The following is a 20,950-nucleotide window of genomic DNA, read 5'->3' as shown; positions in this document are numbered from 1 at the left end:
GTCATTATCCTATATAATAAAAGCCTAATATGCTAAGTGTCCTGTCATCCAGTCAGCCTTTCAACCAACCAAAGTGTAATATGCTAATGATATGCTAAGGCCACTCAACTGCTCGCTATGATGTGCACTGACCACCAGGGAGCAGATGTTCAACCGGTGGCAGGGGAAAGGGCCAGCGAGTGGGCGGCGCCAGGCCGCCAGCCAAGGTGGGGGGTGGGGGGCCCTCAATCACCCTGCAGAGGGAGGCGACTGGCAGGGGGTGCAGGGCCGGTGAGCAGGTGGTGCCAGGCCAGCCAAGGAAAGTGCAAGCAGGAGCCCAAATCACCCCACCAGTTGCCCCACAGATCGGCCCTGATTGCCAGCAGGGCCTAGGGACCCTACCTGTGCACCGGGCCTCTAGTTTATCAATAGCAGTACTACAAGTCATTCCTATCTAGTGTATGTCAGGCAGAACCTGTGTTAAGTGCTTGTAAGTACCTTATCAAATTTAGTTACAACTTTCCAAGGTAGGACTATTTTTATCCCATCTTGCAGCTGTAGACATGTGGAGTAGAGAAGGAGCCCAAATCACAAAGCTAGAAAATGGCAGAGCTGGAATTTGGGTGCAGTTTCTCTGTCACTGAACTGCACTATATTCCCTCTTGTGGCGCATAATCTTTTATTTATGAGGCACTCTGAAGTTCACAAAGCATTCTCACAAGGCTTATCATGTGATCCTGCAAACAGAGCAGAGAACTCGGCAGAACACATCTTATCCCCATTTTCACAGAAGTGACTAAGACTCAGAGTTAAGCTGACTTGCTCACGGCCACTTGTGTCTGAGCCTTGGACTCAGACCTTGGGTCTCTTTTCATTATTCCCATAAATATCATGCTCTTTCCTCAGAGAAGATGTTTCTTCTTTTGAATGACCAATGTATGAAATTTACTAGAAGGTCAGTTTTGGCTTTCTACAAAGACATTTTTCATAATCAGAGTTTTTCAAAAGCATAACAGGAGGGAATGTGTTCTCCGTCCCTTTCGGTTTTCATTCAAACACTGGGCAGTCCCTGGACCAGAAAGCCCTAACTATGCCCAAGCCCCAGGAGAGGGGAGGAGGCGGCAGATGGAGTAGATGAGCTCTAAGACCCATCTACTCCTCAGATCCTATGACTCTGTTTCCTGGCAACCACACCGTCTTCATCATTTTGGTTGCAGTAGCTCTATTCCCTCCCTCCTGGCTCACTCATGCCATCTCCTAGCTGACTTCCTGGACTGTCCCTTCTAACCCATCCAGCCTCCCTTGATCAGGGTTATCTTCCAACACAGATGTTCCCATTTGTAATTCTCTTCCTAAATCTTCATGGCCCCCTTTGGCCAACCACACCTATTTGATAACCATCTGATATTTCTTGGTTTCTCTACATCCTCTATACAAACTCCTTTTTCATTTCCTCCACACTCAGTTTCTGCTTCAGTCAACCCAACCATTAACTTGAGTCACACAGACATCATACCTATTTCCTTTGCTTTCTTTGTTCCCTTCTCCTGAAATATTCTCCACTTCCCCCCTTGTCCACCTAGCCATAGTCCCAGTTGTGTGTTTTTTTCAGGCCTAAGTCAATCTTATTACAGTACAACAACAACGACAAAACACACAATTTTAATGAATTTCTTACCCAACACACAAAAGTATAGAAATAATCTAGTCATGCATTGAGGCAATGGGGACACAAAAGATAGCCCTGCCCTCAGGGAAAGATACAATCAGCTGTCCTGTGCAATCATTACATTTTAAACACTGGTTCTACATTGGCTTATGTTCTTTGTATTTTGTGAGAGCTGATTCTGTCTCATAAAAGGTAGCCATCTCCAACACAGCCCCTCGAAATGGCCGACAAGCAATAGCTACAACTTGCATGATTCAGGTGTCTAGGATTGCATAACCTCCCCTTATCCCCATATTCTCACACACATACACATATGCACATGCAACCCACCAATTATTTGAATTTCCAGTATAGTGGAAGGGGCACATGGCATTTAGAGTTTTCCAGGCCTGGGATTATCCCCTTTCTGGGAAAAGGAGTGCCACAGAACCTGGGTTCAAGAACTACAGTTTGGAGTCTGACCTCTGGTTTAAGCCCCAGCTCTGCCACAAGCTGGGTGACTTTAATAGGTCACTAAATGTCTCATTGCCTCAACTTTGTCAACAGAAAAATGAAGCTGATACAGAACAGCTGTACACCATCCTTTTCCCTGTGGGGTTATTATTGTAAAGATTAAGTGAACTAATACAAACACAGCATCAGAACAAGTCCTAGCAAGTGGTCATCACGGAATAAGTGTTAGCTACTCTTATCATCACTAATATGGTGACCTTAGGTGACTTAAATTTCTTGAGTGTCTGTGTCCTCATCTTTAAGATGAGAGCAGTGCTCATCTCCATAACTGGCTCTGAGAATTAAATGTGAAAGCATGGAGAAAGCACCCAGCTCTCCCAGGAGAGTTTCCTCATCTTTGACCCAAGGCCTGGACTTCTAACGCCACATGATACGACATCTTTCTCCTGCCTCTGCTCCTCATAGCAGTTTCACATGTCAATCATTCCTGCTACTGTAGTAAGCGCTTGTTTTTATCCCATAGAAAATATTTGCCTCTTACAAATTCAGCTTTAGAAAATTACAACCTAAATTACACCAGATGATTGCATAAGCAAAAGACGGGTCAAGTTCACCGAGCCCGCAGGCGGCTTCTCCACAGCCAGCCGGTCTGTGTTAGCCAACTAAGAACCGCAGAAAGAGGAACTGGCCCTCTCCAGGAGGGTTGGGGCCCCCAGCACATCACAGCATGTAAAATGTGGGTAAGATGAATATCAAGAGCAGCCTTGAAAGCAAAAAGGAGTCAAAGCAGGTCAGACAGCTGCTGGAGTTTAGGAGGGAGGAGGGCTTGACTCACCAGATCTGCCTGTGGGGATCATGCAACCAATTTTCCAGGAAGCGCAGGCTTCCCAGTCCTGGATGCTAGGCCCCACCTCGCAGCCTGGTGGGTGCAGACCTAAGCAATGGGCTGGGCTCTGAGAGTCCAGGGCACCTAAAATGGGGTTAAGACTGGTTGCCTGCTCTCTAGAAATTATGCTGAGCAGCCCTCCCTGACCCAGAACAACAGTTTAACTAGCACAGGAAGGCACGGAGGCCCTCAGGAGACACCCAGGGTCTTCTGGGCTGGGCTTGGCTGTGGAAAATGGAAGTCGTGCCCAAGGGAGGAGACTTCAAACTCAAATACTGACTTGCCTACCTTCCAGCCAAGGTTGTGCTTCTTCGCAGAAGAATGGAATTGTTCTTGAGGCTCCTACAGACTTTCTAGAGCCTTGCCTTGAGTGAATGCAGAGGTGTCCTGCAGGGCTCCATATGACTTCTCTGTAGGACTGGGCTGGGAAGTTCTCAGCTCCAGTAGGGGGCAGCATGCAGACTGCAAGTTCACTGGGGAACCACTGGCACAGAATGGGTGGAGGGATGCTCGAAGGGCATCTAAAGGAGAAAGCAAGGCATTAAGGTACAAGCAAGACAAGAGCACACAGAGTCATTCCATTCTGGAATGTTTTGATGGAGCCAGAATCCTCTCATGAGACATTCCTCGGGTTTATATCAAGGCCAGACAAATTAATTCATAAGAGCTAAGTAAAGACCAGTTTAAGTCACAAACAATTTTATATTATTCCTAAGAGATGTCTCCATAAGGCCACAAGAGGAATAATATTAGTCAATAAAGGAATAGCTGACCTGCCTTCCTGCCACATATTGCTCTGGGGTGCCGTAATTTTTTAGCAAGTTAATAATTCATCGTGCTGGATGAAAGGGCAGAGGGTTGCCACTGTCCTGACTAAACTTACTACACCTAGGTGCCAATCACACAGGACCTCGCCTGTTGTTAAAAGTTAATAAAATGGTTGAAAAAATTGTAGTTTATTCTTCTCAGTGGTCCCTGAACAACTGTGGAGAAAGGAAATCTTTTCCAGGTATTTTATTTGTATTTACCATCATTTGTAAATCAACCTCAATGTAAGAAAGGGCATTACCTGATGATAGGCAGGAAAATAACAGGGAACATACAACTTTGGGGGCAAAAAAAATTTGCAAAGCCACATAAACAATCAGAGGTCAATTGAGGCTTGCATGTCCTATAGGTCTTTTCACTCTCTCGTGCTGCTTATCCAAGGGCCTGCTTGTACTCACTAAAGTAGCAACAGCTAACATCTATTAAGCATTTACTGTGTGCTAGCATCTTACAAAGCACATTCCACGTATCAACTAATTTAATTCTTCTGACAATTTTATCACATAGCTTTGATAATTTCCATTTTACAGATGAGGTGACTGAGGCTCTGAGAGGCTTTATAATTGTGCAAGTTCTCAGAGCTAGCACAAGACAGCCCCAGGATCCACACCTAGGATATCTAGTTCCAGATATGTGCACTTCACCTGTATCTTGCCTCTCTCCTCTCGGTGGGGAGAGGACAGCTCATGGTCATCCAAGCATGGTGCGAATGACAGGAGTCTTTGGGGGCAGGGGGTGGTAGTGGTGTCCTCTCTAAAGTGGTGCCAGGTGAGGTTCTAGTCCAGCTGTGGGCAAACTACGGCCCGCGGGCCGGATCCGGCCCATTTGAAATGAATAAAACTAAAAAAAAAAAGACCGTACCCTTTTATGTAATGATGTTTACTTTGAATTTATATTAGTTCACACAAACACTCCATCCATGCTTTCGTTCCGGCCCTCCGGTCCAGTTTAAGAACCCATTGTGGCCCTCGAGTCAAAAAGTTTGCCCACCCCTGTTCTAGTCCCACATTCCATGCTCTGGACAGAGCCTAAAGCTCTGATAGGATGCAAACTGTGTGGAAGGAGGCTGGGAGGCAGGGAAACTGGCTCTTTCTCTCTGACATACAGGGGCTCTAAGGCCTCTTGCCTCATAACACTGCCACCCTCCCCAATGCAGAACGCACACACATTGCAACCTATGACACTGCCCCCATTTTTATTTTCATCTGTGTATGTGCTGTACCCTCACTGAGAGAGAGGAAATTGTGCAATTTGCCCCAATACCCACCAGGTAAGGAGGCAAAGTCCCTCCCAGCCACTCACCTGAAGGAGAAGCAGCTAGTCCAAGTGTAGTGCCCACTCCACAGTGAGGCCACAACCGCACGTTCTAAACCTCCATGAAACTGCGGGGAAGAAGCCTTGTGCGTCCCCTCGTACAGGGATTCACAGACTGCCGACACACTTTTCCCTCAGCAGCCTGAGAAGAGCACCGCCATGGCTCTGAAATTCTCCACAGCGACGTGCAGAAAAGCTGCCTTTGCTCTGTGCAGGGAGGCTGGCTCCCAGGGGCTGCCAATTATAAAGACTGACTTGCATGGGCTGCATTTTGCAGCGGAATTGTGTTCTCAGCCTCCACGGTCATTAATATCAGGTGCCTTGTTGCCACCAACATATGCAGCTGATATATTCTTCAAGTCCCCTTGAGGGTAGAAAAAGCACAATTTGGAATCTAGTCAGACCAGGGTTCAAAGGATGTTCAGGGAGTTAACATTTTGATCTTTACATGCCGTATTTGGCCAAATGGAGCTGAAGGCCCTATCCCACTTTATTACTGGAGGATTAGTGAGATGACATATTCAAAGCACCTGATAATTACAACTACCATTCTGCCATCCACTGCGCTTAGGTCTGTTTCCTCATTTGATCCCAGCCACATTCTCTGAGAATGAGAGTATTATCCACAATACACAGAAGAGGCACATCAGGGATTAACGCCAAACAGCTGGAGAAGGAAGACAAAATCAAACCCAGGTGGGGATGACTCCATAATGTGTGCATTTACCCAGCATGGGGATTCCTACTTTGCCGGCATTCGGCAGGCAAGCTTCGGCCCCTCCCTCACTTCCATACTTCTGCTTTTTAAAAAGCAGTTTGGTCACTTCCAATACAACGTATGGCATCCTGACGAATCAAACGCTTCCTCAGTCACTAGGGACTGAGGTATTCTGGGTGCCCTGCTCCAGGCAGACCTGTCTTAGAGGCAGTCTCCACTGCTCGTGGTTAATGATGACCCAACAGAAGGCTAAATTGTCAATTACCAGCTACAGTGCAGATGGAGCCATAGGCCTTGAAATGCAACTTCAATAATTGTCTTTGTGAATTAACTTCGTTTAATTGCAGATAATCACACTCGGGCCTTGTGTCCCCTCTGGTGTCTGATCTTGGAGCCCACTGTTCAGCACCTTTTTAATTTCAGCATCCTTAAGCTAAGACTTAGAATGACTCATCACTAACATAGAGGCAATGTAAAATTCTCTTGAGGACCAGATATATGGGAACCAATTCATCTCTACCAGATTTTCCTATAAATTGGGGGACCAGAAAGAGGCAACTATAATTCTGGTAATAAGTTATTTCTGAAGAGCTAATTTATTTTGTTTGCAGACAGCACTTAAGCAGAAAAACCTTGTGCAGAGCTCCAATTAATTATTATATTCATTCAAAAAATAAAACACACCATTTTGGGGTTCCTCTTAGGAGTTGCTAACCTAGTAGACAGAACAAGCAGCTGGTAAAACCTCACTTTGATAAATATAACTGCCTTTTAATCAATGTCAATTTTGCCAGGCAAGCCATTTTACCAGACAAAACACATATTTGGAGGGCATATTCAATCATTGAGTAAATCTGCTTTGCGCAATAAACCTGCTCAAAGTTCATCTGTTTTCACAATGAATTCCCTTTAATACCCTTACCTCACCAAGTGGTTTAGATAAGACATGTGCTCAGTGCTGTCTTTTTATAACTAGCAAAGCTGCTTGGAGCACCAAGGCAGAAGTGAATCCGTACCAGGTCACAGCCTAACTCTGTCACTTGCCTAGTTGAATGAATTCATGTAAGATTCACGTTTCTGAACCTCAGTTTCTCATTTGTAAAAGGGGCTGTTGTTTAAATTAAACATTACATAGAACAGCATTTGTAACATGGTAGGTGTCAGTGAATGGGAGCCTGTGTGATTGCTACATCACTGCTGAATTCAGGTGTATTTTTAAACAATATGCTTTTATTGATTTTTATAGAGAAAGGGAGAGGGAGCAAGAAATAGAAATATCAATGATGAGAGAGAATCATTGATTGGCTGCCTCCTGCATGCCCCCTACTGGGGATTGAGCCCAAAACCCGGGCATGTGACAGGGAATTGAACTGTGACCTCCTGGTTCATAGGTCTCGATGCTCAATCTCTGACCCTCACAGGCTAGGCCAGGTGTATTGGCCAAGACTTCATGTCAGATATATTTTTTGAGCAGCATGATTGAGGTCAAGGCCCAAAATAACAGTGGAAATGCAAAGGATCAGCTCTTAATTCCTTGACCTTTGACAAAGTGCAGACTGAAGTAAGCTAAACATTTACAAGTGTGTTGGACCCACAACTATTCAATACATCCTTTTTTGATGGAGTGCCAACCTATGGGGGCGCCAGCGTAGAGTTTTGGGGCATGTGCCCACAGGGGAGCCCCAGCACCTAAGAATGAGAAAGCATTGAGATTAAGAAAGATGTCCTGGCAATCAGAAAACCCTGTGGGGGAGGAAAAGGGGAAATGGTTGTTGAGAGGCTGAGATAGAAAAGCCGTCGCCCCAGATACCCCATCACTCTAGCTGCTTAATGTTCATTGTTCCTTTATAGATGCTGATGAAAAGAAACAGCACAGTGTTCCATCTGCCAGACCTCTCCATTACCACAAGCTTTATACAACTACCCATTTAGTTCTATTCTCACAGGAGGTCTCCTGAGCCTCAGTTAAACAAATTGGCTCCCCAAGATGTTGGTGCTCTTCGGACCCATCCCCAAAGGGCAGACAATCTTGAGTTCTTTTGGTTAAAATTAAGTTTGGCCTGTAAAGGAAGAAACTCATCATGTAGACTTATTTTAATTGTAGTAAAATATTCATAACATAAAATTTACCATTTTAACCCTACAGTTCCATGGCATTAATTACATTCACGTTGCAGTGCAACTATTGTCATCATCCATTTCCAGAATGTTTTCATCTTCTCCAGCTGAAACTTTGTACTTGTTAAGCAGTATCCACCCTTTTCCCCCTCCCCTCCAACCCTGGCAACCACCATTCTGCTTTCTGTCCCACTGAATTTGACTACTCTAAGCACTTCAAATGAATGGAATCAGGAAATATTTGTCCTTATGTGATTGGTTTATTTCATTTAGCAAAATTTCTTCCAGGTTTGTACATGGTATAGCATGTGTCAGGATGTCCTTCCTTTTTAAGGCTGAATAATTGTGTAGACCAGTGATTTTCAACTGATGTGCCCCAAGAATTTTTAAAATGCACAATACCTAACTAGTCAGGGGCAAATGACCTCTTTTCCCTTAGATTGTAAAAAAAAAAAAAAAAAAAAAAAAGACAACAGCCAATAGCTGTCAGGTGTAAATAATCAAAATTATACCTTTTTTGTTGTCAGAACAGCAAAAATACATTTTTTGGTGTGCTGGAGAATTTTAGTAATTAATTTATCTGTGCCATGAGATGAAAAAGGTTGAAAAATCACTGGTATAGGCTTTTAAGTAAAGATGTTGGCCATCAATGGATGGCCTCCTTTTTGTATAAAGCTTCATGTTTGCCAGCCAGTATGCTTGGTGGTTGAGCATCCACCTATGAACCAGGCAGTCATGGTTTGATTCCAGTCAGAGAACATGCCTGGGGTTGTGGGCTCATTTCCCAGTAGGGCAAGTGAGGGAGGCAGACGATCAATGTTTTCTTTCTCTCTCTCTCTCTCTCTTAAAAAAAAAAAATCCAAATGACTAATTTCTCCTCAAATGTTCCTCCCATCTTCTATTACCAATCACCCTTGCTAAAAACAGTATATTAGATTCACATCATAATATACTAACCTAAGTGTTTATAAATTTATTTAGTTTATATATTTATTTGCTTAAACTCTACAACAAATTTGACTCAAATAAATATTATGAGATACAAAAGAAAGCATAGCATTTCTGAAGAGAAATGAAGCCCTTCTGGGTAGGTGAGCCCTTTATTATGCTATTCTCAACTTTGTTTAGTAGCTGTGCATGATATAATAAATGCTTGACTAATCTGGGTGATTTCGTAAAGTTTATTTGTAACTTAGACTCATTAACACAAACACATGCTGTAATGTTCTCAGGAGGTGGATCAAGCAGAGCATACCACTAACTTGTAAATTTTTTAATTTACAATTATTAATTTTTTAAGTTGTGTCTTCAACATTTGAGATAGCATTGCTCACGAGACACTACTTCAATGTTTTTTGAACTATTAATAGGATGAGATGAAACAGAAACTAAAAGAGGAATGAAACACTTTTGATCACAGGAGAAAGATAACTTGGACATAATAATAATGGATGAAGACACTAGAAGGGAGAGCTTGTAGGATGAGATGGAGAACAAAATATTGGACCACGACGTCTGTGCTGTGACTTTAAAAAATTTTTGTATATCACTCCTGTCATAAACATTGAGCTTCATTGTGCAACAAAGACAGATGAAAAGAATTTGCTGCTCCAACAACCAAAAAAAAAGCATCTTCACTATGTCCTTGGAATCTGGCTTTTTTGTTTGTTTCAAATGTGCCGTAGGACACTTGTGCCTGCAAGGGCTGGGGGCAGTTGTTTATATAACTAATTGGACATCCACATAAATATGAAAATTAAGACAGGTCCTTTTATTCTCATCTGTTATAAAGCCAGAGTTCGCTCTAAAGTTAAGAGGCATGCAGACTTGAGAGAGGTGTGGTTCAAGCTGTCCTACGCTGACTTGCTTACATAAGCTTCAAGGTTATGAGGTTGTCTCCATTTTGTTTCCAAATGGTAGGAGGGAAAAACATCTTTTAAGGATCACTTACCCAAGAAGAAAAATGCTTGGGAAGTTTTTAGGTTGAGGAGAACTTTTTGTAGGTCAGAGGATAATGGCAAATGTGGAGAAAAGATTGAAGACAGAGATCCTGGTGGAGAAATATCCCGAGGAAAGATTATGAGCACTAGATTGAGGGTTGCCAATGACCAGGAGGAGAGACATCTTCCTCAGAAACAGGAGACAAATGAACAGTCAAGGAGAAGATAGAAAGGAACTTTGACACTGAGACAAAGGATGCTGGGGAAACTCAGTATCTTATCAACAAATTAGATAGTGAGGTCACCTTCTGAGAAAGAATGGGTGGAACCCGAGTCTTGAAAAGGTTTAAACCAACTACAGTGAGAAATGCAAGAGGAAAATACAAAGATGAATGAAAGGATGATGAAAAAGGGTAAGCTTAGCATAGTGGGGCATAAGAAGGTTGTGTTTGGAGGGGGTATTTGAAATCTCAGAGTTGGGGCAATTCCAAGTGATGATTATATCTCAGGTGATTATATCTATGTGAGTGCCAACAGAGGCCATGATAGTTGAGCAGATCAAGGAAACATGAGGCCAGGGTATCAGTGCCACATACTGGCTTATGGAAGTTAAGGAAGAGACAAACAAAAGACATAGGAGAATTGAAAATTTCCACAGTAAAATCCAAATAACCCTTGCTTGACCTAGCCATGATTCATCTAACTGCAGAGGCGGCTTTGGGTGTAAATATGACATAACTCTCAGAACTATCTAAGCAGCACTTGATTTAGCAGAGCAAGGTGTATTTACTTTAAAATCCCACCCTAGCATTGGTTCTAATACACCGTGAAGATTAAGGTGGATGGGTGGCGAGATTTAGGACAACCAAACCACTGTGTCCATTTTTATAGGCACCAATGTCAAGGCAAAATAACAGTCTTTGCCTCTAGGTCTAGGAGAGTCCAGTGTATGCCCTTGCTCTTCTGTTTTAGACTTTAATCTAGACTGTCCAAGGAAGACGAAGTCTCCTAGCCAGCATTTGGATTATAATTATCTCCTTAAAAATCATTATTTTTTAAAAATATGTTTTTATTGATTTCAGAGAGAGGAAGGGAGAGGGAGAGAGAAACATTGATTGAGAGAAAATCACCGATCGGCTGCCTCCTGCATGCCCCCTATTGGGAATTGAGCTCACAACCTGGGCATGTGTCCTTGACTGAAATGGAATTCAGGACCCTTTAGTCTGCAGGCTGATGCTCTATCCACTGAGCCAAACCAGCTAGGGAACAAATCATTCTTATAAAATATCTTTGAGAACCCAAGAGCAGGGTCTTTTTAATTTGTATATCTCTAAATTTTACCTAGTGCCTGGTGCATAAGTGTTCAAAAAATATACATGGAATGAATAAATGAATGAACAAGCTATGATCTATATTTCTCTAGAAAACATTTTCTTTGGGTTTAGAAGCCTCTGTGACCCTTCCCCATACCTGTTCTACTCAGTACATATATTTTCAAAGATACACAGCTATCATCCAACACAAATTATTAGCATTGGCAATGTAGGCAAGATCTACTTGCTCCTACAAAGTCTGCCCCAGATCCCCTGCTCTTTATCTTGCTGGTGCCTGGATTGATAATAACACTGTTCAACTTGTTGTGCTTTCTGACAAAAGTAGAAGAGGTTGCACAAGGGCAATAATGAAGAGGTAGAATAGGTAGAATATGATACCTATATTGATATCAACAGTCCTATTAGACAGAAGTCCCGGCTCTTTTTCTGCTTTGGGACTGCTGATTACCAACTGGTCTATTCTGACATCTTTGTGTGAATTAGTGAAAGGCACCCCCTATTGAGAAAGAGACAGCCAACACATTTTCATGGCTTGGTGCAATCAACATGGGGTGGATTTCCAACTCCATGTGACCATTTAGGTAGGTACCTTGTGCAGTGAACAACTTGCCTATTTGCATGTTTTGCCCCCACTGGTGACTCCCTCTAAAGCTCACTCATTTTTGTAGTTTAGTGCCAGCAAGTGGACGACTTATGGATATAAGTTTACCTTACTCAAATGTACTAATTCAGTAAAATTACGAGGAAAGGCAAAGAAGTAGACTTCCCTCCATTCTTAACCAGTCACCTACGTTTCCAGGGCTTGTTTTTTTCCCCATACAGTTAAAATAAATCAGGGAGCGAATCTTGGAGTTCCAGTAACACCACTTGATTAAACCATATGTATGTGGTACATATACACAATAGAATACTCCTCAGCCATAAGAAATGACGAAATAGCGCCAATTGCAACAACATGGATGGAACTTGAGAACATTATGCTAAGTAAAATAAGTCAGACAGAAAAAGCTTAGAACCATATGATTTCACTCATATGTGGGATATAAAACTGAAACTTATGAACACAAACAGCAGTGTGGTGGTGGCCATAGGGAAGAGGGTAGAGGAAGAAGGGGGCCCTAATATAAGGTAGCAGGGAAAGATTTGACTTTGAGTGGTGGGCACATGGTGCAATATACAGATCTTGTAACATAGAAACTCACACATGAAATCTATATGTTTATATTGACCAGTGTCACCCCAATCAATTTAATAAATAAAAATTTTAATTACTAAATAAATAAACCATTGGTGAGTCCTGCTACCTCACTGCTCTGGCTAATCTCAGATTGACAATGTTCAGTCATGCTTACAGGACTATGGAAGTTGGTGTGGGAGGCAAGTGAAGGTTGTGACTCTGCTGAAATCTGAATCTGAAGTTTCTAAGCATGATCACTTTCTAAACCATACAAAGTGGGTCTCTGGATCAGACTAAAAGAATTTCAGTTTCTTTTCAGTCAATTTCTTATAAGACAATGGGAGCAGAGGATGAGTGTAGTGTGAGTAGAGGGTTGAATTCAATGAGCCACAGACCTATCACTGGATTATCACCTTCAATGAGGGTTCACCTCTCTCTACCACCCTTGCTGTGGGAATAATTTCTTAAATGTTTACAGGAAGTTGGTGAGGCTGGTCTTGCTTCTGTGGAAAGGCCATGTTGTGTTTTTCCTTGGGAAGGATAAGCTTTCCAATTAAATGAAGAATTCTCTGGCTATCTCTTCACTGTTACTCTTTCAGGGTGAGATGCAGCTGACATCTGTCCAATGTCAGCCAAGCTTCAACTCCCTTTCTTGACAAGTAATCACAATCCTCCCCAGAGTGATGAGACAGGACCTAGGTGGGTCCCGTTTGTTTCTTGACTTGAACCAAGGCTATACTGGGGTCTCTGTGGCCCATAAGCCTTCAGCCTTAAACAGGGAAGTCAGTAGGAGCTCAGTGAAGGGATCCTGTCGGAAGCCCCCTTGACTTCTCTCTACTTACAAAATTTGTAACACATTTTGACTAGATTCAAAATTATGTCATTGCCTCATAACTTTTTCAGGTTCCAACTTTCAGGGCTCTGGGAGAAGAGCAGTTGTTATTATAAGGTCAGGATTTAGGACTGGCAACTGAAGCCATTCAAGGTCTCTTCTCTCTGGGTTGTCTCCATGGCTTTCAGGCAGCCACAGACAGATCTGGCTGCTCTCAGACTGACAGCCCAGGAAACAACTGCCATGTAGAAATGAGGTAAACAACTGCATTTTGTTCCCCAGGAGAATACATTGATGCGCATGGCCACTGCCAGATCTGTGAAGCCTCGTGTACCAAGTGCTGGGGGCCGACCCAGGAAAATTGCCTTGACTGTCCCGTTACAAGGTGAGTAGCCTCTCAGTATCTCCTATGGCTGATTGAGAGCTTATGGGTTGCAAGTTGGATGGAGAAGGTGCTTACCACCTTAGAGGCACATGTGGGGCCTGCAGGAGAAAGAATCAAACTCCTTCCCATGACACAGTAACCCTCCATGGTCTGACCACAGGCCTCTTCTCCCCATGATGCCCAGTAACCACTACAAAAATCAGTCCCCTGGACACTAGAGCGGTTTTCTCATCAATGAAGATGGTGGTGACTGAGGCCTGGAATCTCATCCCTTTCTGCACACCCACCCCTCAACCATCATCCCCATTGCTGAGCAAATATTTAATCAAATTTCTAGAATCACTTCAAGGTTAAACTTTTCTATGAAGGCATTTTTTAAAATATATTTTTTATTTATTTCAGAGAGGAAGGGAGAGGGGGAGACAGATAGAAACATTAATGATGAGAATCATTGGTCGGCTGCCTCCTGCATGCCCCACACTGGGGATTGAGCCCGCAACCCGAGCATATATCCTGACCAGGAATCAAACTATGACTTCCTGATTTATAGTTGACTCTCAACCACTGAGCCACGCTAGCTGGGCTATGAAGGCATTTTTTACCTCTTCCCAGTAGAATTAACTTCTTCCTTTTTATGTTCTACCTAAACTTCCATAAGAGCAACTGACATTTTAAGACATTCATTTACAAAGTGATCCCTTTGTTAGACTGCACACCCCTTGGAATACTCATCTTTGTATCTCTATTATCTATCACAATGCTCAGAAAATGGTAGGCACTCAATAAATGTCAGATAGCCCTAGCTGGTTTGGCTCAGTGGATAGAGCACCAGCCTGTGGACTGGGGGGTCCTGGGTTCGATTCCGGTCAAGGGCACATGCCTGGGCTGCTGGCTTGATCCCCATTAGGGGCATGCAGGAGGCAGCCAAACAATGATTCCCTCTCATCGTTGATGTTTCTATCTCTCTCCCTCTCCCTTACTCTCTGAAAAAAAAAAAAGATATTAAAATAAATAAAAGTAATAATGTTGAGTGGGACTGCCTGCTTCAAAAAAAAATAAAAAAATAAAAAATAAATGTCTGATAGCTGAATGGTTGAGGAAATAGCAAGTATCTAAATGGGATGGGCATCTCTGCTAATATACTGAAAATGTCTATTAATGAAAATAGTTGGGATCTTGCTGTGTTTTAGTCAATGCTCCTCTGATTCTAGCACTTAGCAGTTGTTGATTGGGTGTTTGAATGGCCTCATCACTGCTCTGCTTAATGCATAGGAAGCAGAGTTTCTCCCAAGACCAGGATGATGAGGCTGCTTCAGTGGCAGGTGAATCTCTAAGACGGACATTCCCTCTGCCTTACACAACAGTGATTTCATCTAATTCTTCCTCAGGATTGCAATATCCTGAGCAGGAATTGTGGTGTATTTGTCTCTTTGTTCCCCTACAGTGATCAACATATAGTAATAATTCAATAAATGTGGGTTTTATTGAACACTATAAAGTTTGTAATCAATAGCATGGGCTTGGCTTTCCCAATGGCTCCCTCAAAAAGAGAAGAAGAGAGGGAAAGAGGGACAGAGGAAGAGAGGGAAGAGGGAGGGCTGGATAGAGGAAGGGAGAGAGGGAGAGAGGGAGATGCAAAAGAAACCTTAAGAATTCTCAATGTTAACTGTGATAACATTTTCCAAGTGTCTCTGAGATATCTATACCTCTAAATATTGAATTTGCTTTAAAGCAGTTTCAGGGCATACTATTAGATACAGACAGCTTTCTGAAAATGGGTCCTGTTTCTCCTCTAATTCCTCACCATATCAATAATCAAATTCCATTACATGTTTGGACATCTTTGAACTAAGAGAACTTGTTAGCATTTGTTTAATAAAGCAGCTACATCATCCAGAAGTCATCATTCCTTTGGGCTCACCAGAGTAAGAAAAAAATTCTACTATCATAAATGGCCATTTAACAAAATCTAAGCCCATTGGTACAAGATCAGATATACACCTCCTGGACCATTTAGCTGGCTTAACTTATTTAAGCAGCCCAAGCTTTAGATTTTGAAGAAAGAAAAATATGTGTTTGGACCTTGAACCAGGATGTCTTCCTAAGGAACAATTTTCTTCTCATCTCCCTGAGTACTCCATGTCTTTCCCCACCTCTCTTCCTTGATGTCAACTACTTGCAAATATGTCCAAGAAAGGGCATCATATCATGGCAATGAACTACCCAACTTCTTTTCTTATCTGCATTTTACTGGAAGGAGTTTTGAGATGAGAAGAAAGAAACTACATTGAAAGATGATGGGGACTTACTTGTTCTTGAAAGGGCAGCAAAGTATTTTCTAAAGTATTTCCTTAAGTAGAATCAAGTCCATTCAAGAGAGTCTTGAGCACTTGGTTCATGCCCAGCTCTGAGTTAGGTGCAAGGCTCATGAATTCTTATAGGTGATTCAAAGTTAAGGGATGGTGAAGCACACAGAAAAGCAATAGTGGGGCAGCTTTACCACCGCAGGCCTGAAGCCAAAGCTGCAACCATGGAAGAGATAGAAACTGGAGCTAGAGGGGACACAGTCACTCCAGAACCCTGGAAGGAGGAAGCAGAGTTGTGGCTCTGGCTGGAATAAATATTTCAATCTCTCCTCCCACCTCAGATCTCCTGCTGGTGTTTCCCTTTGCCTGAAATTAACAGGATGCCAATGGGAAATATCCTTTGCAGATGAGAGAAGTGAGCTTGGGGATGCAATCCTAGTGCGCACAATTCCAGCACAGCACTATAGAGAATGCTGACCAATGGATCTGGCGCAGGGGCATGGGGAGACTAACAGAACCACCAAAATAGGTGGTCTCTTCGAGTTTCTTATTCTTAAGCTTTTGGATCTCCAGTCCTGGTAGAATAAAGTTCATCCCTAAAGGATTTTAACTTAGAGGTTTGCTTCAAAACAATATGGGGAGCGGGGGAAGTAAATTAGTGGAGCTTGAGATGAAATAAGATTGGCTATGTGTTGGTAATTGTTAAAGCTGAGTAGAATAATTAAATTCTGAAGTTGTTTTACAGGAAATCGACATCTTAAAAGCCCTCTCTTCATCTTCTAGCTTTTCCTTTGCATTTCCATCAACCCTAGATCCTTGAAGACTACTGAAAACTTCGAGTATTTTTGCCTCTATTTAACACAGATAGCTCTGTAATGCCCTGATCCTTATGTCCCAAGCTAATCTCCCAACCCAGCCCCAAAATTAGTTAAGAAACTAATTAAAAGCATTTAAAAGTTACCTCTGTTCTTACCAATCTCAAATGTTTTGTTTGATGTTTCAATGAATTTAAGAAAAGAAGACTTTTTGCCAGATTTCCTTCTGTTAAAACATTAAAACACCCAGAAGATACATGAAGTACCTTTGTGATGGCTTTAGTTAGGTCAAACCAACAATCGACACAGAGGACCAGCTAACCCTGACTTGCCATCTCTTCTGTTCCAGTTCACATCTGACTTGCCATCTCTTCTGTTCCAGTTCACATCTCTCTCTCTCTCTCTCTCTCTCTCTCTCTCTCTCTCTCTCTCTCTCACACACACACACACACACACACACACACACACCCTGGGGCCTCTGGAAAATTTGGTGCCAATGTTGAGAGCATGCTTCTGCCCAGCTTTAGCACTTGGTTTTGCTGCCTTCTTCCTTTCCATGAACCCTGGTGGACCTAGAATAGTTCACTGCTTATAAAAAGCCAAGAGCACACATGACTTGGGGAGAGAAGTGCTTCCCCTGCAGCGATGAGCTTGCCTGAGTGTCTCAGAATTCCACAAACTGGAATCCCAAAGATGGCTTGAGTTGGTTTTTAAATATTTTCAGCAGCCCCATGGAGCCCAGGGCAAGGTGTCTATCCTCCACCTGGGAAGATCTGTTGGTGTCGGTGGAAATCTGCGCCACTTGAAGTGGTACTTTGCTTTAAGTTCCTTGGCAAGTTTTCTGGTGGAGATGGGGGCACAGGGGATGATGTAATTCTGTGCCGGCACTTAGGCATGACTGTTTTCTCTATATTCCCATCTTTAGAAAGAAGCATGTTCTCACAAAAACTGGGTAGGTCACCTGTGCTTTCCTGAGGGGAGAGGGGAAGGAGGTAATTTAAAGCACCATTATGTGCTTAGTACTTTCTTAAAATTAAGGACTCAAGTGAGAAAGGCAGCCCATTACCCAAATAAAAAATATTACACCATCTGTTTCACCCCCACCCCAGTTTCTGGGTGATTTTAAATGGCTCCCAGCATTAACAGTATTAGTTGCCCCTCTCAAGAGAAATAACTTCTCCCTAAACCAATCTGTCATATCTTTCTACAAAGGACAAAATGGTGATGAACTTTCTATTCCCTCTTCTTTTAGCAAGAAAATGAACCCTCGCAAATAAACACGCCCCATTCTCCTTTTGGCAGAGTGTTGAGTGGCTTCCTTGTTTAAAAACCTCAGAAGGCTCTTGCTTAGTTTTTCTTAAAGGGAGGTTTTTTGTTTTGTTTTGTTTTTTAACTAGCCACATCCAAATTATCCCTTGAAAAATCTTCTAGCTCAGAAAGCAGAGGCAGGGTGGGGCTGGGATATTCCAAGTTGGCATTAGTGCCATCTGCTAAAAATCTGAGCTGAGAACAGTCCTCTCATTATACGCCATGGTGCAGAGGATTTGACACGGACACCTAGATACTACTATGTGTGCGGGTCTGTTTAGGGCTGGACTCCACGCACTGCAGTGGGAGCCAAAAGAACTGTTCACACCAGTGGTGCTGGGTGGGGTGACCAAAACCTGGGTGGGACGGGGCAGGGGGGAGGGAGGGTACGGGGAGTGAGGCAGCCTTCTGTTTTATGCTGTGGGCTTTAATCCTATTCCGTTTCCAAACAGATGCAAAGGACACAGGGAGTAGGAACAAGATGGAAGGCTGCAAGTAACACACTATTCAGCATGCCTTGCCCCACCCCAATTTCCTCCAAGCCTGGAATTCAAATGCCTATCTTAGTTTAGGGCTGGCTCTGCCTGTGGAAATAGGGCCAGTGCCACCCCAGGAACAAATGACATGAGGCCTACACCTGGCCTTCCACGTGCATCCAGTCTGAGTGGAGAGAGGTGGTGGAGAGAAAAGGCAACTCTGCCTTTTTTGCAGGCCCTTAGTTCTCTGAGACTTGGATGCCAGCATTGTGTCCTTGGGGGCATGTATGTACTACATGCTCAGTTAATCATCCAACTGATACACTATATGCTCCTCTAAAGACACTCTACAAGACACCAATTTGGCACCACCTGTATTAGGTAGGAGTCATTTAGCAAACTCCTTAATAATCCATTCAGACTATCAGTGAGCAGAAGGTGGAGCAGCAATTCTCAGTGTGTTCTCTAGACCAGAGCATGAATGTTACCCAGGAACTGGTCAAAAATACAATTTCTCAGCTCTCTCCATGCTGGACCTAATGAATTAGAAGCTCAGGGAGTTGGGCCGCCCCACCCCCTCCCCAGCTCACCTCATCTATTCACATTACCTATCTGAGTCTTGCACTTGGGACACATTTTGAATACAATTCACTTAACCACATACAATTTTGGGATTACTGTGCAAGGGTAAAACAGAAGCAAAACTATGGAAATATTAGCGATGACATCTATATATATAAAAGCCTAAGCGACCATTATGACAAACGACCGGTCGCTATGACACACACTGGCCACCAGGGGGCAGATGCTCAGCGCAGGAGCTGCTCCCCGGTGGTCAGTGTGTCCCAAAGCCAACCTCCTGCCATCCCTCCCCCCAGCCAGATGGCCCCTATTGGTCCTGATCTCCAGCCGGGGGGGATGGACCCGACCTGTGCACAAATTCGTGCACCAGGCCTCTAGTATGTGTATAAAACCAAAGGTTTTAGAAGTTCAGCTGCTAACTTATTTCCAATGCCCTTATAGGGGACTGAAAACATGGTCAGAAAATAAAGATACGGTACCCTATGCTTCAGGAAACGCTTGTAAAAAAGACACACATACTTGCCATAAGCATAGGCCAAGTTTATAAGTAGCACCTAAACCCAGGACAGTGCTTCCCTCTATCCTCTGGGAGCCCTTAGAGCTGGCATCTGCCTTGCAACGTGTGAGCATGCTCATATCTAAAGGAAGGATCTTTTCTCCAAGGTCTCTGTATTCAAAGTACCATTTAGTATCTTGAAAATTCCAAGACCATCCTCTAACTGTGGGCTGGGATTGTCTGGGGCCTACAATATGGGTTTAATCCCTGCAGGCACTGGTTAACTTATTTGCAACCCAGATCAGGACTGCATCACCAGCCAGTTTCTGGCACGGCTGCTGTGGGGTCCAACCCTCAAGCCAAGCAAGGATGGGTACATGATTAATACTCCACATGGTCTAAGATGATCAGTCCCAGGCATCCCCCTTGTGTCTGGAACAATGAAACCAAATTTGTGCGGTGAAACATGAACACCACATGTTCTAAAACTGAAGGCTATTCCAGAAAGTCACCCTTACAAACTCTGAAAGTCTGCTCTTCCTCTAGGGTTTTGGATGACGGCCGCTGCGTTTTGGACTGTCCCTCAGGAAAATTTGCATTGAAGAACCAATGCCATCTATGCCACCACACTTGCCAAGAATGCCAGGGAAACGAGCCTTCCAACTGCACCTCCTGTGGAGTAGGTGAGGGAGTCTGTTTGGTCACTTGTTCTTCGTTGCTTCAAACCTGTTCTCCCAGGGACATTGTCTGGTTTGACTCAGAAGCTTCATCCCTGTGGTGAAGGGGTTGAGGTTAGGCAGCTGTTCGTTAGAGAGTGTGTACAACCTTGAAGTTGCTGCTTGCTGTCAGGACACAAGTTTACCTTATTGGAGACTCGCTGCCCCTGAAATGAGAGAGAAGCTACGAGATGTCTTTCCAGAGAAGGAGAAAGAAGGGGCATGAGAACATGACGTCAGCCATGAAAGAGACAGTTAAGCTAAGGTTTGTAGAGGTAAAAGTGAGAAGCTAGGAAATTAAGGTAGACACATTCAGTCTTTTCAGAGAAATATTGTAATAAAGGTTGTGTCAAGTTCTCTTCAGCCAAGAGCTATGCCACTTAGAAGCTGTCAGCGCCCTGTGGGAACAAAGTAACCACGGCAAAACACAAATATGACCTTCCCTGTCCGTTTTAATGACTCCAAGTTTATGCTGTCGCTGAATTATATTCCACGATGTTAAAGGTCCTCTGACATTTGACCCCTACTTGGACCTCATGTGGGACAGATTCATATTTTACCTTAATTTTTATTTTAATTTTTAAAATATATTTAATTGATTTTTTACAGAGAGGAAGG

General features: G+C 43.3%; 1 protein-coding gene across 2 annotated transcripts in view; it reads left to right on the top strand.

The window, feature by feature from the left end:
• Positions 1–20,950, top strand: part of PCSK5 (proprotein convertase subtilisin/kexin type 5) — a 417,746-nt gene that overhangs the window by 298,906 nt on the left and 97,890 nt on the right. For both annotated transcript variants that reach the window (XM_036330796.1, XM_036330795.1), the window contains exons 21-22: positions 13,531–13,633; positions 20,163–20,299. In XM_036330796.1, the coding sequence (XP_036186689.1) occupies positions 13,531–13,633; positions 20,163–20,299 (240 nt within the window). The remainder of the gene's footprint in view (positions 1–13,530; positions 13,634–20,162; positions 20,300–20,950) is intronic.

The sequence above is a fragment of the Myotis myotis genome, unplaced genomic scaffold (genome assembly GCF_014108235.1).
Source record: "Myotis myotis isolate mMyoMyo1 unplaced genomic scaffold, mMyoMyo1.p scaffold_m19_p_12, whole genome shotgun sequence".
NCBI lineage: Eukaryota > Metazoa > Chordata > Mammalia > Chiroptera > Vespertilionidae > Myotis > Myotis myotis.
This window is presented reverse-complemented; position numbering and strand designations above follow the sequence as displayed.